This window comes from Centropristis striata, chromosome 22, assembly GCF_030273125.1.
Source record: "Centropristis striata isolate RG_2023a ecotype Rhode Island chromosome 22, C.striata_1.0, whole genome shotgun sequence".
Lineage (NCBI taxonomy): Eukaryota > Metazoa > Chordata > Actinopteri > Perciformes > Serranidae > Centropristis > Centropristis striata.
In genome coordinates this window covers 20,662,635-20,679,986 of record NC_081538.1, presented here as the reverse complement: position 1 = coordinate 20,679,986, position 17,352 = coordinate 20,662,635, and the positions used below count along the sequence as shown (strand labels likewise).

At 39.4% G+C, this 17,352-nt stretch overlaps 1 protein-coding gene and 1 non-coding gene across 3 annotated transcripts in view; one reads left to right on the top strand and one right to left on the bottom strand.

Annotated features, from left to right (window-relative positions):
* slc41a2b (solute carrier family 41 member 2b) overlaps positions 1-12,849 on the top strand; it is a 53,094-nt gene extending 40,245 nt beyond the window's left edge. For both annotated transcript variants that reach the window (XM_059325829.1, XM_059325830.1), the window contains exon 11: positions 9,996-12,849. In XM_059325829.1, coding sequence (XP_059181812.1) covers positions 9,996-10,181 — 186 coding nt within the window. In that variant the 3' untranslated portion in view covers positions 10,182-12,849. The remainder of the gene's footprint in view (positions 1-9,995) is intronic.
* Positions 12,850-16,886: 4,037 nt separating this feature from the next.
* trnaq-uug (transfer RNA glutamine (anticodon UUG)) lies at positions 16,887-16,958 on the bottom strand. The gene has a single exon. It is a non-coding gene; the product is annotated as a tRNA-Gln (tRNA).
* Between the last annotated feature and the right edge of the window lie 394 nt (positions 16,959-17,352).

Here is a 17,352-nt window from a genome sequence, read left to right as displayed (position 1 = left end):
AGTTAAATTGAGCAGTGTTCTGCATATTTTGGCATACAGTGGGTGATGGTTTTGCACAAATCAATAGTTAATATAAAACCGGGGACATACCACACAAGAGTGGAAACATGAAAACACAAACAATGCACAAGACAGCATGGTTTAACAATGCTGTGTTATCCCGCAGTATATTCAGACAAAGAATGAGGCAATGCAAAATAAACTAAGGCAACATAGTGCAATAAGCCACTGAGGTGTCAAAGAAAACTCAGGACAAGAGAGTAGTAGTTTGACAGTTTGGAAGTCAAAAATCTCTAAAAAGGTTACACAAAGTTTACCACCGTTACATATGCATTACGGTAATGTAATGTTAAATTTAATAATGCTAAGTCCAAAAGTCATGGAGTCCGCACATGGCCAGATAAAAACCTATAATAGCTGTGTTAAAAGCACTTTAACAAAGGGTGAACATCTCTTGCTCTGAGGCCCAAACCTCATTATTTCAGTCAAGGCTGGGTATCAGATGCTATCAGTGTTATCTTGACAGATCAGGCATTCTGTGCATCTAAGCTGTGAGAAAGTTGCTTGATCCCTCATCTCTCTGCTGAGCTTTAAGTCCTCAAAGCATTCAGGTATGCTCAAGAGTGAGGCACACAAAAACACATTATAACAAGGCTCTGTAAGGTTAGACACTAATATAATCTATTATACAACATTTTAGTTCCGACCAAGTAATCGGATTGGACGTCCATGAGTGCTCTTATACAGTAAAAAATCAATAGGACTTTTAAGTAGATATATCACTGCATATTTTTGCGCTTGTTAACGGTCGTTATCGAACGTTATCTTTTATCCCTCATCTGACAGAGACGCACAGTAACATCAATAGCACTTTCACTAATATTCTGTCTTGTTATATTAGCAGTAAATGTTATACAATCAAAATAGAAGAATCAGTATTCTTCTATTCGAATAAGAGGTATCAGAAATAGCAGTAGCAGTAATAATAATAATAATAGAAATATGACTAATAGTAATAGTAGCAGTGAATATAATGGAATGATAGCAACTGAGTCTGTAATACTGGCAGCAAAAATAATATATATATATGACTAGTGGAAGTAGTAGTAGTAGTAGTAGTAGTAGTAGTAGTAGTAGTAGTAGTAGTAGTAGTAGTAGTAGTAGTAGTAGTAGTAGTAGTAGTAGTAGTAGTAGTAGTAGTAGTAGTAGTAGTAGTAGTAGTAGTAGTAGTAGTGGGCTTAAAGCAGGACAATGGCAGCAGGCCGAACTACTATCCGGGCCCAACTGCAATCCATGGAAACGTGAGATGAGAAATAACAAAGACTCTGTGGAAGAAGTAAAGTAAAGAACATATACACTCACCAGCCACTTTATTATGTATACCTGTTCAACTTCTTGTTAACACAAATATATAACCAGCCATGCCAACAAACAAACATAGTTCATTAAAGTTTATTATTATTTAAAGACATTCAAGAGCTGATTTCTAGCCATTTTCCACGGTTTTCATGATAATAACCAAAATCATTATCAAGAAAACCATGGAAAATGTCTAGATATCAGTTGTTAAATTAAACTCTTATGAGCTATTTTTGTTGTTATCATTATATTTGTCCAAACAAATGTACCTTTAGTTGTACCAGACATTAAATGAACAAGAAAGCAAGGAGAACACAAGGGTGGTCTAATATTTTTTTCCATGACTGTATAAATTGGACATTAATGTTAACACATGAAGAGAGAGCGGAGGAGAAGCGTGCTTGGTGTATCAGTGGAAATCTTGGGCAGTCTAAGCCTATAGCAGCATTAGTAATGGCTGGTCCAAGGCAAGCCTTAGCCATTCCTAACTGTAAGCCTTTTCAAAGAGGAAAGTCTTAAGCATGCTCTTAAATGTGGAGAGGGTGTCTCTCATTCTACTTTTGGAGACTCTAGGAATCACAAGTAACCCTGCATTCTTGGAGTGCAGTACTCTAGTGGGGCAATAGGGTACTTTAAGATAAGATGGTGCCTGGCCATTTAGGCTTTGTGAGTAAGGAGAAGGATTTTAAATTCAATTCTGAGCCAATGCAGAGGCTATTACAGGAGGAGTATGCTCTCCTATCCTAGTTCTTGTGAGTACTCGAGCTGCAGCATTCTGGAACAGCTGGAGAGTCTTAAGGTCTTATTTGTGTTGGTAGAGCTATTTACCAACAAGTGACGTGGAGTGATGTTGTACACAAAACTCCCTCTCGTGGGATTTTGCTTAATTATGAAGATATGAACATGCCACTTGACAAAACCCTTTTTTTCTTTACAGTACAATGTTGGACGACTAGCAGGTGTGAAATTAGTGCTGTATCATACGGAAAAAACACATTTTCAGTGGACATTTTGTTTTACAAGACTTGAATTGAAGCAAAAAACAAAGTTTTGACCTGGTAAACCCCCAGAACAATAACAAAGACATGCAGGACCTGTATAACCCCACAGCTTATATATTTAATTATTAAGCCTCTGCATTTATGACTTGATGATGATGTGAAAAACATGACATTTTTTAATACTGAGCAAATTTTATTTACAAAATGCGACTGAAATGGCAAGCAATTTGACTTAAAGTTAAGATGTTCTTGTCAAACGTTTGGCACACTTCTTAAAGGATCGTGGTAAGTTGGGTCATTATAAAGGTGCTTTGAGAAAGTGAGCAGATGCTCGATGTAAACACAGTGAAATAGATGTTAGAAGATGTACAGAATGCATATGGTCAGTATGACTTAACTCAACCGTTGACACAAGACGAGATGCATCCAAGGATTCATATTGTGATTAAAATTCTGACTCTACCATCTGCATGTGGCAGCAATTTGTCAGACCAGGGTTCTTCAACTGTCCAGAGTCTCTTCCCACTGTAGCCTCAATTTTCTGTTCTTAGCTGACAGGAACCTCCTGTGGTCTTTTGCTGCTCTAACCCTTCCACTTAAAAGCTCCACATGTGTGTGCTCAGTGATGTTTTTCTGTAAAGCACTTGAAACGCCTGGTTACTGTTGCCTTCCTTTCTGATATAATCTGTCAGGGCAGTCTCCTCCGACCTCTCCCATTCAGAAAGCATTTTCACCCTCAGAACTGCTTCTCACTGGATGTTTTTTTCTGGTTTCTGAACCCTTCTCTGTAAACTCTAGAGACTGTTGAGTGTGAAAGTCTCAGGAGATGAGCAGTTTGTATGATACTTAACCCTCTAAGGTACGCATCATGATACCAGTAAGGAAAAAATGTGTGTGTTTTTTCGTCTTAAAATAGACAAAATAAACATAATTTGAAGAGATTTTATAATTTGTATTTTTTTTCTGGAAGTTCTTGGGGTTTGTTGCCCATAGGCAACGTACCATAACGGTGCACAATAATTGAAAAAGTGTTTGTTTGTGTTTTTTAACATAACTTATACATAATTTGAACACTATATATTTAATAAACATGTGTTAAAGAGTCAGTCGCTTCAACAGGGTACAATACAAAACATTTTAAATTTAAAAACAAGTTTCCATTATTTAATTAATTAAACATTTTTTTTAAAAGGGCCAGCAAATTACAATTTGAGTGATTTTTTGTGGCGCAAAATGGCAAAGCTTTTTCCTTTTGGAAAAGTCTGCAAAATAGGGTTTCAATATGGCCTCCTGGAGATCATGTGACAAGTTAAAGCATTGCTATTGGTTCCCTATACTCTTCCCTCTTTTTTAAAGTATCGCATCACTCAAAAACATGCATTGTAGAAATGTGACAGGCCAAAAATTGGTATGTTGCCTGAGGGCAACACTGTACCATAGAGGGGTAAACCACCATCAATCAGTTTCTTAGATCATGTTTCTTCCTTACTGCAAAGTTTTTTCTGTACAATAACTGAACCACTTGAACATGACTGCATTTTGTGTGTCAAGTGTTGCTTGCTGTATTCATGCCTGATAACCTGATGTCCACTGGTGGGGATAGCAGTATTAAAACCATTTGGGAAAAGAAATTCCCAGAGTCTGTGTCCAAGGCATAATGAGGAATTTCATAGAAGACCCAGCATTAGTGCAGGTTTAGATAAATTAGTTAAGCCCCTCTTTTATCAAACTTGGTGCCATGTGACATAGGTTTGGGCTGATGTACAATGCCATCGTTCATCGACCACTGAGCCCAAGATTGTGATTGTCAGTCCTGATAATTGTGCGACTAAAATGTATAAAGTTGGTAGTTTGCAGTTGTGGTCTGGTGCTTAATTGAGGGTGGATATTAAGAAATCCAATCTCGCCCGTCTCTAAGTAGCTTAAAGAGGGACCCGTTTTTAAAAATTGCAGTTACAAAAATTTTGTCAGTCTTGTTGGTCAGGATAATCCCACCCCCAGACCCTGATGTAAGTGGTTCTTGTTCAAGACGAGCAAAGACTTGGTGCCGCTCTTGAACCAATTTTTCTGTCTGAGAGCCGGTTCTTTGTCTGCAGAAACACGAAGAGCTGGTTCAAGATTAGGCACCAGCTCCTTGAACTGCCTTGGTCAAAAAGGGGTATATGAGTTTCTGGTTTTGAACCATTAAAATAATAAAGATATATAGACATATAAAGTGGGTTGTATCACTAGAACCTTGTTGCTCGGATACACATGCAGCAGAATAGACCACTTGAGTTGAAGTGTGAGATTGATGGAATATGCTTTTTTCCCTCTCCACTGACATATAACAAATTCCTGTATTTTCCTCTCTAAAGGAAGTGGGAAGTGAGCAAAATATAGCTTGTCAAGACAAATGTTTAGATTTAGGCGATCTGAGAGTGACAACAGATGTTGCAGAAAATGAAACACTTGTAAATCTAAACAAGACATCGATTGAGAGTTTGAAAGTTGCTTGAGATTGATGAATATGTAAAGAGCTGGTGCAAGAATGCCTTACACTTTATCTCTGTAAGAGCCGGAGAATATGGCAATGATATGATCATGCTGACCTGAGATCTACCAGGATGGGACACTGGAACAAACAGTATCATTACATTTGGCACACTAAAAGGAGAATACAAAGAAAAAGCTATACCTGATTTGTTGTATATTCAAGTAATTCCTTAATGTATTCAAGTCATACTCTAGAATAAGTTTTTATACAATATCGGGTCAACGATGTGAAACAGCTCGTAACACTCTGCAAACCAAGCATATCAGAGAGCAGTTATTCTTGAAAAGTGCAGCGAAATCTAATTATGTTTGCCCAGATGATAAATACCTGCACTGTTCTAGAGTAGCTAATAGTGACATTAAGTGATTGTGTTCTTTCAGGCAGGATTTGCAGTTTCTTTTGAGCACAGGATGGAAGGTTATGTATACTTGCGTACTTATGTGCTGCACAGAGGCAGTGGAGGCTCAGAGAAGTAAATCTGAGCAAACAGAAGAGGGAACATTGTGTCATGCAGAGCAGCTTAAAATAGGGATTTTATTTGAGTAAATGCTCACATTATATATGTATTATTTTATCATCAGTTAAGTCAGTAATTCCATATACATCCACCGAGGCCATGCTTAGATATTCACACCAACACACTGTGACTTAGGAGGTGCTCTTGAAAGTGAACTGCATGCTCTGCTGTTTCCCATCAATCACTGAGACAGAAATAAACATGGCTGAGATAACTTTGAAGGCTTGCAAAAGCCTTTCTCACAGTTTTATAAACCATTGTGAAGTGTTTTGGTGTGTGATATGACTTCAAACTCATGGATGCATTAAAGCAGCGTTTTTTAATCTAATTTCATCTCACCAGTAACTGAAGCAACACCCCAGTTCAGGCCATTGTGTTTTTTTAAACTTGCAATATTTCAGTCTCAACACGTGCTAATAAGCAATGGCTAATTAGCTAAAGGATTACAGGATTTACAGGAATGATAATTGTGGATGTCTTCATCAAGGTATTTGGTCCTGAATTACAATCAGAGACACAAGCAATGGTAAACTTAATTCAAAATTCCCAGTCTATTCATATTCATCCCAAATGAACATCCAGCCCCATGTGGGTAACCTTTTTGTGAATTAAACTTGCCCACAATAGAATGGAGCAAGAATTCTTTTGAGAGCAAAATTACATTAATGGTCGAATCCCCCAAACATGCACCACTCATCAAGTTGAATATTTATGCCATTAAGATCTGACTTGGAACAAGCTTTGCAGGAAAAAGAAGGATTTGGTATTTGAATAACAATAAAAACATGTTTCTACTGAGTGTCTGACCAACAGGTCTGTATAGATACTTAAAGGATTCATGTTCTTTTTGAAGTTTCTACATGAAAGAACATTTCCAAAACATTGCATGATTGCACAGGTTGGAGCACAAAACTGAATTTGTAGAGATTTTGCCCGGGCCTCGGTCCAACACTGTTTGTTGGAGAGCCAGAGGAATTGCATTCAACCTATTCTGCTCCCAGCATCCACAACAAACTCAACCACAGTCAGACACTCATTTTCAGCTCTATATTTCTGCCACCTGTGTAAGTGGTTTGTAATTGGTGAAACCGACACAAAAGCAGATGCAGGCAAACATGGCTATCTCAGGAGATCAAACAGTTTTATCTTGTAGACGCTCCGTCTCTTGCGCTACTCAGACGTGATTAAGAAACTGAATACAGGGACGGAGATAGACATTGCATGATGGATAGCCACTCCATTATATTTGTCTCTTTCATTTTTCATTTGGTTTTTCCAAAATGTGGAAATTGGATGCGACTTAATCCACGAAAGCGGACTGCCTGAAACTTTAGACTTAAGCTTTTCAGCCTTTTCCTCCCTTTCTTTGTTTGTGTGAGGAGAAAACTACGCTAATGTCCTCAGTGGGAAACTGTGTACTGTAAATGATGGATTATAGTTGACAGTTTGAGGCAAGTGATGCTACAAAAGCAACAATTGAAACAACTGAGGATGTCCAACTGTGCCACCCTGTCATTATAAATAAAAGACAAAGCCGTGACACCCTGGCTCGTGGATAGTCGGGTTTGAAAGCTTGTTGTTCCTCTGCGAGACGCTTTCATCGTGTCATGACTGAATGTTATTGGAAAGGAAAGCAGGAGGCCATGTTGTTCAACAGGATTACACATTCCATCACAAAAACACCCACGCGTTCAAAGACAAGTGGAGCTGTCAGCAGGTTATCAGAACTCGTACATTAGTGTGTTTTTCTTCACAGAAAACGATTCATTATCATAATCAATTATCTCTGCTACCTCATGATACCATCATTGCTACTTGTATTCTTTGCATGTCAATATATTTCAATGACTGCCATACTTTTTTGTTTTCATAATGTTTTCACTGCCAACTCTGGACAGCTCATTTCCCCTTAAATTATAGACTCGTCCTTATCTTTTAATAGACTTCTCTTTTACTCTCGGCACCGTTCCCTCCATGCGTGGAAACTTGAATTATGAATAACACTCTCTTAACTCGTCTCTCGGTCTGCTGCTCCGTCCATTACTCCTTCTCCTCTCTGTTCCCACTACAGTTTAAGTGTTTATGCCATTCTGCACAGCATTTTTGAAGCACTTATTCCTCCCTCACTTGATAACACAAGCTTTTTCTTGTCTCCATCTTGCTATTCTTTGGTTAAGGATTACACTCAGGCTACCTCTTCTTATCCTCTTTTCTTTAGCCATATTATTCTTTGTTATTGCCACGAAGAAGCACTACTAGCAAGTTAAAAGAAATGAGAAAAGAGAAAATAAATCAACAAGGGATCAAATTACAGTCAGGGGTTGCCCAATCAGGCCCATCTCAAAAGCATATTAGTAGAGCCTGACACCAAGACCCATTATTATTTCCAAGGAGGTTCTGTTTTCTTTTGGGTTTGTTTGTTTGTTTGCCTGTGTTGCATGGGCCAAGGAAGAACCCATTATATTGGAGCTGATCTGAATCACAGGACCAATTATTTTTCACTTTTGGTAACATTGTAAGAAAGGGCATGGCCTTGGCGGAGCTCTGCACTCTCTGAGTGCCCTTGTAGTCATTATTATCCCAATTATCATCATGAAGCAGATTATATAGCCATGCTAGTGGCTCTGTCACCCCTTTTCAACCAAGGCAGTTTCAAGACCGGTTCAGAGTCGGTGCCTTATCTTGAACTAGTTCCTCGCTTTCTGTCTGCCAAAGAACCGGTTCTGGGCCAGGAAAACTAGTTCCAGAGCGGCACCAACTCTTTGCTGGTCTTGAACCCTGAACCACTTATGTCAGGGGCTGGGGGCGGGATTATCAGCAAGACCAACTAAAACTATATCATTCATTTTATTTGATTTGAGTTTTACATTTCCATCTTACATTTAGTGTTAATAAGAACCTAATTGTCATCCATAGCATTCAAGATGAGCAGAACAAATGCGTTAAACATGTCATGTTTGGATACCAGTGTAATGGCAGAGCCAGGACCACCATTTGTAGAGACTATGTAGTCTGCCATTGTTATTATTATACTTGCTGAGGAGGCAGGGACATATACAGATGTAAACAGTGACGTAACGATGTGGTTCTCAAGCCTGTGGAAAAGCAAACAGGTTCTGAGACGGTTGTCAAATTAAACCAACTGTGAACCAGCACCAGCCCAGCACTAGAACCAGGTTCACGTTGGGTCGAAAAGGGCTACGTGAGGCTGTACACCAATGTGTGAGTTACATGCTATTGTCAGCAAGCTAACATATTCACAGTTTCAATGTTGTCATTCTCATATTTAGCTGGTATAATGTTTATCATGTTCGCCCCCATAATTTAGCCACAGAGTACAGTTGAGGCTGAGGGGAATGGCTTTAGATTTACAAGTATTTGGTGCTAATCATATTCACCTACTAATGGGGGTAGATGAAGAGTGAGGGGATCAGAATGATTCCTGTTCGTCCAATCATTGTTGAGACATTTTATCCAAAACCACAAACATGAACCTCACTAGCCTTGTTGTGTCAGAAGTTGATTCTATAGGTGAACACAGCAGAAAAAGTAAAGGTTTGGTTTTATTTAGCAAGTTTTTGTTCTTTGGTATCAGCTGGTATTGGCCATGTTTCATGTTGTCTAGTGACAAAGACAAATTCATAAATTATTGCAATATTGTTATTATTCCAAGACGGTGACATGGAACCAGCTCATGAGTCATGAATGTTTGCTATGTCAAAACAAAACAAAACATATTCCATTTAGCATCAACTCTGTTTCAAGGAAAATACATTTCAAGCGGACATAAAAACTGTTTTGCTCTGCTGAGTTTTATTGAATTTTGTCGTTTCCATTCAGCTTTTCTAACGCAATACTTCAAAATGCACTTGAAAAATAGCTGAATGGAAACACTGCTATTGTCAAGAACATGATTGAGTGTTGAATGTGTGAGTGTAATAATTTGAACACCAGTCCTCAGAATGTTGTCCTATTTTAGTTTTGAGGCTGTAAACAGATAAGTTAATCAAAATAATTTAATCAAAAAGAGTGACTTTATTTGTCTTGTCTACTGTGGAATTCCAAGTAGTCTTTGTGCAAGATATAATTAGATTGTTAAATGAATCATTTTGAGCATTTAAGACAGAGGAAAGAGATGGTCTGGCCCTGTCTAAAGCTCATAAAATCCACCTTGAAGCACCTCTGAATCAATGAAATGATCAAACATTTCTTGTGTGCCATTTTTTCATACAAAGCCTGAGCTTAAAAATGTGCCAGATTATTTCTTGGCCGTGAGTGTTTGCTGGACAAATAACAATAGTTTACAGTCTTGATGCTGTTTTTACTCTGCAGAAATTACAGTTATATTGATTTTCTCATCTAACTGTCAGCAAGAAAGCAAAGAAGCATATTCAAAACATCAAACTGTTCCTGTAATTATTGAATTTTGACTTATATAATTGTTTGTTTTCAATAGATAATTAATTTCCATCTCTGTATTAACTTATGTTGTTTGCCCCCTGAGGGAAGGGAGCATGTGAGCTTCCTGCAACATCTTCATACAAGTAAGCCGCAGTCTAACCCTCCTTTCGCTGTCTTCCAGGTGTTGCTGTTGTTGTGTATAGCAGACTGGATGGTGCACTCCATGTGGCGGAGCGGCAAAGATCCGGACAGCTTTTCCATCCCTTACCTGACCGCTCTGGGCGACCTGTTGGGTACCGCCCTGCTGGCACTCAGCTTCCACTTCCTGTGGGTCATAGGAGACCAGGACAGCGATGTGGGCGACTGAAAAAGACAAAAAGGCAAAGGCAGTGACTGGAGGCCAGCCTCTGCCATCCGACTTCTCACTCCCTTAAGCCCTGTGGGAATGTGGGTGCTCTCTGTTGCTGGCCAGCACATTTCTCTGCTTCACTTCACTTAAACCACATGATGGTTTGGAAACTATTTTCTGCTCCTGGCTTTTTTTCCTACACACAAAAGACATTATTTTCCATAATTTTAGACTGTTCTCTGAACAGATTTTGATCTGCATAGTTTGCACCAAGGCACTTGCATATTATATTGCTCGTCTTATTAAGAGGAGCAGGAGAACACTAACCACCACCCACAGTGCTGAAGAAACATTGCTGCTGTTGGCAAGGTGGTCCGATCTGCCAGCCAAGCATCAGTTGGAGGTCTTCTACTTAAAAAAATCTCTTTTGCTGGTGTATATTTTGGGGATTTACCACCCACTGTGTCACAAACTTTGTTACCTGCCTTGTGTATCACCGCTTTGCAACATCAAGTCAGTGGAGGGCACAGAAACGGCTGGGGTGGGGGCAGAAAAGTGAATGTTTATCCAAGATCGACTGAACACATGCTTTGAACTGCCATGTTAGCAGGTCTACCAGCACCAGGGTTGGAAGGGAACATGAATTTATATTGATGGTAGAAAAGTCAATATTTCTTTCCGTGTCTACATGTCTTTATTTTTCTGTTTTCCAAGTGTCCAAACTTTAACTATCCTTACAGTACAGTTCTATTTTGTTTCAGCATTTTGAGTTATCCCACACTGGTCTCTGCAAGGCTGGCAGCTTTTATAGGTACGGAAGTTTTTGTTTTTGTTCTTTTTTACGCTTTGTAAGATTCGTCCTGACAGGATGTTCTATAATAGGTCCCCAACCTTTGGAAAAGAAAATTAAGTTGAGTCTCACAGAACAACTTTGTAGCTCCTTGTTCTGAATTCAAATGATTCCATGCCAAAGTTCATCGTAGTGAATTATGCATACATAGGAACATGGGTGAATTAAAATGTTGAAGCAAAAGATCTTAAACATTTATTCATTCATTCATTATACTTAACAGCTTATCTGAACTTGGGTTTGCATGGGGATGGAGCCAATTCCAGCTGAATAATCCTTTTAAATTTCAAAACTATCTCCATGGCCAACAGCCAACACTTCATGGTACTAGTACAGTTGAACCCCCCAACCTAACCTAACCCTAACCCTACAGGTGTAGCAACAGGAAGCAGGAAGAAGGGGAGCAGGGCTTAGTGAATGGTCAATTATTGCTTTGGATCAACCAATCTGCAGATATGTTAACTTTATGTGTACCTTTACAGCCATTCATCTTTTCAGCCTCAGCCTCCTGTTATTATGTAAATGTTATCAGCCTTTCTTTGACATTCGTGTTCAACAAACCATGAAATCTGTATATTACGTGATCCCTCTCATTCATTTCCTGTTTGTTTGCCCTTTCTGATATCCTCGGTGGTGGTCTGGTTGTGCACACAGAGCAGTAGCACTACGCCAGGCCAGCAAATTAAACATTCCACGGTGGATGTTTGCACGTTAATCACATGCTGTTTACAGTGCATGTATGCATAGTATCTACATGCATGCACATAATTAATCAGCAGGTTTCATGTCAGCATAGTGTGATTTTCTACTCATTTCAGACTAATTTCATAATTGGTGTAAACATAACCTGATTAAACACCCGATTTCATTCCCTTTTTCTGAATATGCCATGTGTTTAAAAGGTCAGAGAAAACTGATACAGATGAAGCACACTGATTATTAGTCCCTCTGCCTCCAGGAGAAATTACTTGGGATAAACCTTTTTATTTAAAGCAACTATAAGGAACTTAATGTGTTGAGGTTGGTGGCGCTACTGGACAAAAGCAAACATTTGCATGAGCACCAGACTGCCATTAGAAAATCTCTCATTTTACTGCTGCAGGTTCTGACAGTCTTCCCCGCGAAGTCCGGGTTCTGGTTCTCCCATGCCTCTCTTCCCTCAAGCAGCGTGGTGTCAGTATTAGCTGTGTAGCTCTGCTGCTGATCGCTGTCGGAGGCCCTGCTGGAGTCTTACTTAAAGAAGGTTTTAGAGAACCGGCATGATTTTGTCAGAATCCGACCCACTGGCATTGTGGCAGGGGTTAAGGTTAACTACATAGAAATAGCCAATATTCTCACTGATGGTCTCGTTTACTAGGTCGTGTAGAGGCATCATTATTAAACTGAGAGTGATCAAGATTTCCTTCTAGTTGCTTTGGAGGAAAAATGGAACCACCTCCTTCATCTGATAACTCAGCAGCATATTGTGTGCATGTGAACGCAGCCGGTGGCTCTAATCAACTCCAATATGTGCCTCTTGAGATTCACTGGTTAACAAGGTATTTATCTCTGTAATGCCATTAATGCAATTTTCTTTCTTCAGCATTGTAATAATGTGCAGTGACTTCCTTTTGTACTCACTTCCAGTTCCATGACAGCAACTATTGTATTTTGAAGGGTTTCATTCCAAAATGATATCATTTAATTGCTAGCAGGAAACTACTTCTAAAGAGTGTGACATGAATTGTGTTTCAAGTGGATATATTTCCTTTTGGTATGAAACCTTTTTTTTTCTCGCTTTCGTGGCTCACATGGGCCAAAAATGTCTAAATAAATGTCTTTCAATTTGAAAAAGCATCTAATTTGTGGTTATTTTTGTTGAAGGGTTTAGCTGACAAGCGGCCATCCTCTTATCCTCACGGGCACACAGTGGTAGTCATTACTGCATAAAAAGGGAAAGACAGCCGTCACATGAGCTCTGAATGCAGCAGATGAAAGCTTAAATATTGAGTCAGGGAGGAAAAGCACAAGTAATGATTGAAATGAACAGTAAAAAAAAATCGTCTCTGTTTGCCTCAAGTAAGCCCTAGATATTATCTACGTTATTCGATGGTCTCCATGACAACACGACCAGGCAATGCTCATCCTCTTGTCATGACCTCAGTGTTTGGGAAAACGTGCATTTCTGCACAGATGTCACACATACGCCCACCTCCAACACATATAGTAGCTCGTTTCCCTGAAAAGTTCCATCTTAGAGAAGAACGTAACCAAATGATTCTCTCTGCTTTCACATAATATCTGAGATTTGTTTGCCATTAATGAAATGACTCCAGTGGTTCTGTTCCATTAATTGTATCCAAATGTATTGTAGCATCCATTGAGGATACAAAGGATAAATTGTCAAAATTTGTTGCAATTATTATATCAGACTACAATGAATGTATATCATGAAGAAATTCAAATCAAATTGGGTGATAAATTAATCTTGATTTTTAGGAACTATCTGATCATAGAATGAGTTTTAGTGGTTTACATAATATTACGAGGAGGGAATTTACAATCGTGGAAAGTAATCACAACAGCTTGAAAAGTGGAACCAATGTAGAAGTGCCTCAAATTTGTAATCTCTGTAATGGCCAGCAGGGGACGACTCCACTGGTTGCAAAAAGAAGACTCTTTGCATGAAAGTCGAAAGGAAAATGAGCCTACTTCTCACTTGATTTATTACCTCAGCAAACATTGTTATAATGAGTTTGTGGTCACAATTGTTAGTTTGAAGTCTTTTTCAATACATAAATGTTAATTTTTAGAGAGAAATACATGATAAAGCAGGGTATGTCTTCAATTAACTCTGTTTTCATCTTTGAACTTGACTCTTTGACAGTATTTTCACATCAGCTTCATTGTAACATTTTAGTTGCTCAGCAATAGCCATGTTTCCATCAATGAATTTCAATGCACATTTTGAAGATTTGCATGAGAAAAGCTTGATGGAAACACCTTATTTCGAAAACACTTTCGAAAATGCGCACAACATTTTTTCCGATTGCTTGAGGTGTCTTTTTCGAAAAAAAAAGTAGTAAATTCCCCAAAACGGAGATGGAAACGTGTTTTCTGAAAGTTCTGACGTAGTGAACATTTACCTCATGACTGATCAGCTGTTTCTGCTCTGCTGATTAAGACAAGCTGGCATGAAAGACCAATTATAAGTTACATTTACATTTAGTCATTTAGCAGACGCTTTTATCCAAAGCGATTTACAGGAAAAAAAGGGGAACAATCAAGGTATAGTGCAGTAAGAGCCATTAGTGCAGCAATAAGTGCTAGTGATGTTTCTTTAAGGAGTAGAGTTGTGGTGTGGTGCTAGGAGAGAAGATGCTCTCTGAAGAGCTGGGTCTTCAGGAGGTTTTTAAAGGTGGAGAGGGACACCCCTGCGCCCCAATTGAATATAATTCCTGGAGACATATTTTATCTCATGGGAGACCAAAGTTGTCTGATTAGCAACCTTTTTTCTCCTCTCTCTCTTGCTTAATCTCTTCTTCTACTGTTTTCTTTCTCGCATAATCTCTTCTTCTACTGTTTACTAACTCATTAGCCTACAGCAAAATTTTGCTTCAAAATTTGCTTCGACTTCGTGTTAACACAGCTATTGTCTGTTTCAGTGTTCAGTTGGATGAATAGACACTGAAGATTGCCCCTTGCTAACATCATTCCGGCTCTTGGGGGAGTGTAAAGTGTAAGACCACTTTTTTTTAAACAGTCTATGATTTTTGTCATGACTATTATGAGGTAAAAACAGTGAGGAAATATGAGAAAGACAAAATAATGTACCAGGAATGTGTACTTACACATATTTGATTGGCCACTGCAATGAGTTTCAAGATGATGTTGCATTGCATTGAGACCAATGTTTGGCCAGATTTTTTTACCCTTTATCAGACTGGTCAGTTTTCTGTAGCACTGTCATAAAGTGGCAGTTATCCAGACGCAGTTCCAGGAGAAGGCAATGAATTACACCAAGCTTTGTGCAACTCCAGTTGATGTTATAACCAATACAAAGCAGCAATAGTGGTTATTTAGGCCACAGTTGATGACAGAGACACCGATGCATCTTCCGCATTGTTTGCTGCAAACAGATAATTAAAGACAGAGGCCTCAGGAGTTTGGGAAGCAGGTGAACTCTGAATTATACATTATTTCATTCATCTATAGCATTATTCATTCATCTTTCAAATGGACAGCACTGGGAGGGATGTGGACTCATGACCTGAAATCCTGAAATCCTGTCTACAGGACTCTGTATCTGTTACAGTTCTGCCTTCTTGATGGATCATTAGCATGACAGCTGCCATTTTAGATGAGGACTGATCGGTGCGCTAATGTGGCAGAATGAAGCGTCTCAGTAGCCGCACCATTGAGCATCAAAGTTCCCTCAGAAGTATCCTCAGAATCGATTGACTGCAGCAGACGAGCTTCCGTACCTCCGAGAGCTGATAAGAAAAACACTGACTGATAAAAGCACAGAGGCGCCTCTGCAGTTGTGTGGCTTTTCGTGAAAACAGCCAAGCTAACATGTCAGCATGGAAATACGAAAACTTCAAAGGGAGTGTCACAAGGTGTGTCTTTCTTGGAAACAGGAAGAGGCAGTAATAGGATCAAAAGAAAAGGGGAGTACTCACAGAGCATGTGCGTGGTCTAAATTTTAAGTCCTGGGTTGTATAACCAATTGATTTCCTATATCTCTTTTAACACGATGAGAAGCATTCCAACACTGCACAACTTTTCAACATTGTCAAATGGATTTTCTTACCTCTCATGTGATCAAAGCCAGAGGCAGTACATATAGATTATTCATGCTTATGGATTGTCTGCTCTGAGAGAATCACTTGTGTTCTTCGGGTGAAGGACTTTATACAGTTTGAGAGGTTTGTATCGAATAACAACAGCAGGACATCTAAAAATACCTTATTATCAGAGCACTGAACAACACATGCCAGGCAAGCATCGGGCTGTCCTGCTGTATTATTAAAGCAAAGCTATGATTAATATATATCAGCTGGAGCGAGAGCACGTGTTGTGTTTAACAACGCACCTCTGTTGGTGTCTAGACGGTTCATTTTTCACGAAGGTCGATGGGACGCAGTGCAAGCTTGATAGATCGAGCTGTGAAGTTTTGGGGGTAGATGCACTCCAGCAGCAGTGACCCAGACAGGACCAGAGGGCCTGTGAAACCTAACCCCCCTCCGTCACTCATCCAGCCACCCTTGGGGCTATTAGCAGTATGTTAATATGGAGCCTGGAGACAGACGGGGTTTCTGAGAGGTCTGGCAGGAGCTCACAGCCAGCTCGTGAATCCCCCAGCAGCTCCCTGAGCGCTCAGGAAAACAATTGATGTTTCATACACAACATAATTAGAAACAGATTTCTCCAGAGGCCTGTGGGTCCTGCCAGTCAAGCCAAGTTGCTCAGACATGTTCGAACAATGTGTCACAGTGTGAAACCAGGAACTTTAAATTGCACCATAAAGCAGTGCCGTGTCCAGGCTTTTTTGATTGGGGTGGCCCAAGTGGGGCACCATTTCTATTTCCAATACTCACTAAAGACTGTTTCATGCATTGATGCCAGCAGATCTGTTCACTATAATTCTAAGCCAAATCCAAACGTTCACACTCACAGATTCAAGGAGCTTGAGCCACATTCCTGCTGAGTCGGTGAGGGCTTTGGGCATGATGTTAAAGTGCTTTGACCGTGAAGACAGTTCATAAAAAAAGACTGAGATATCAAAGTAATGTGATATGGCATACAATAATAGGCCATTCCCACTTATGAGTTAAAAAAAACACAGCCAGTCTCTGGTACTAACCAGGGGTTAACTTTCAGGCAAGCTGATGAGGTTCCACCGAGATTTGAACTCGGATCACTGGATTCAAAGTCCAGAGTGCTAACCATTACACCATGGAACCTTCACACTGTTTAAAAAAACAAAAACAAAAACAAAAAAACAAACATTTAACAAAATCAAATCCAGCAACAGATAGGCCTGTAGAAATATTATGATATATTCAATTATACAGCAAGATGACATGGTATACATTTCCGACAATATCACCCCAAGAGGTGCCGCGTTGGCCATTCGTCGGTACATTTTGATCAAGACAGAGTGGCTTCTGGTTTGTTTCAGGTGTCAATGTAACCTAAAACAACCAACACTGTTTCAATGTTTTAACTGTGTTGGCATTGGCTGTCAGACTGTGACATAAAAATAATAATACTTTTTATTTAGCAGCGCCTTTCAGGTCACTCAAGGACACTTTACAAGTTAAAACAAGAGCAAACAGATAACAAAACAAAACAAAG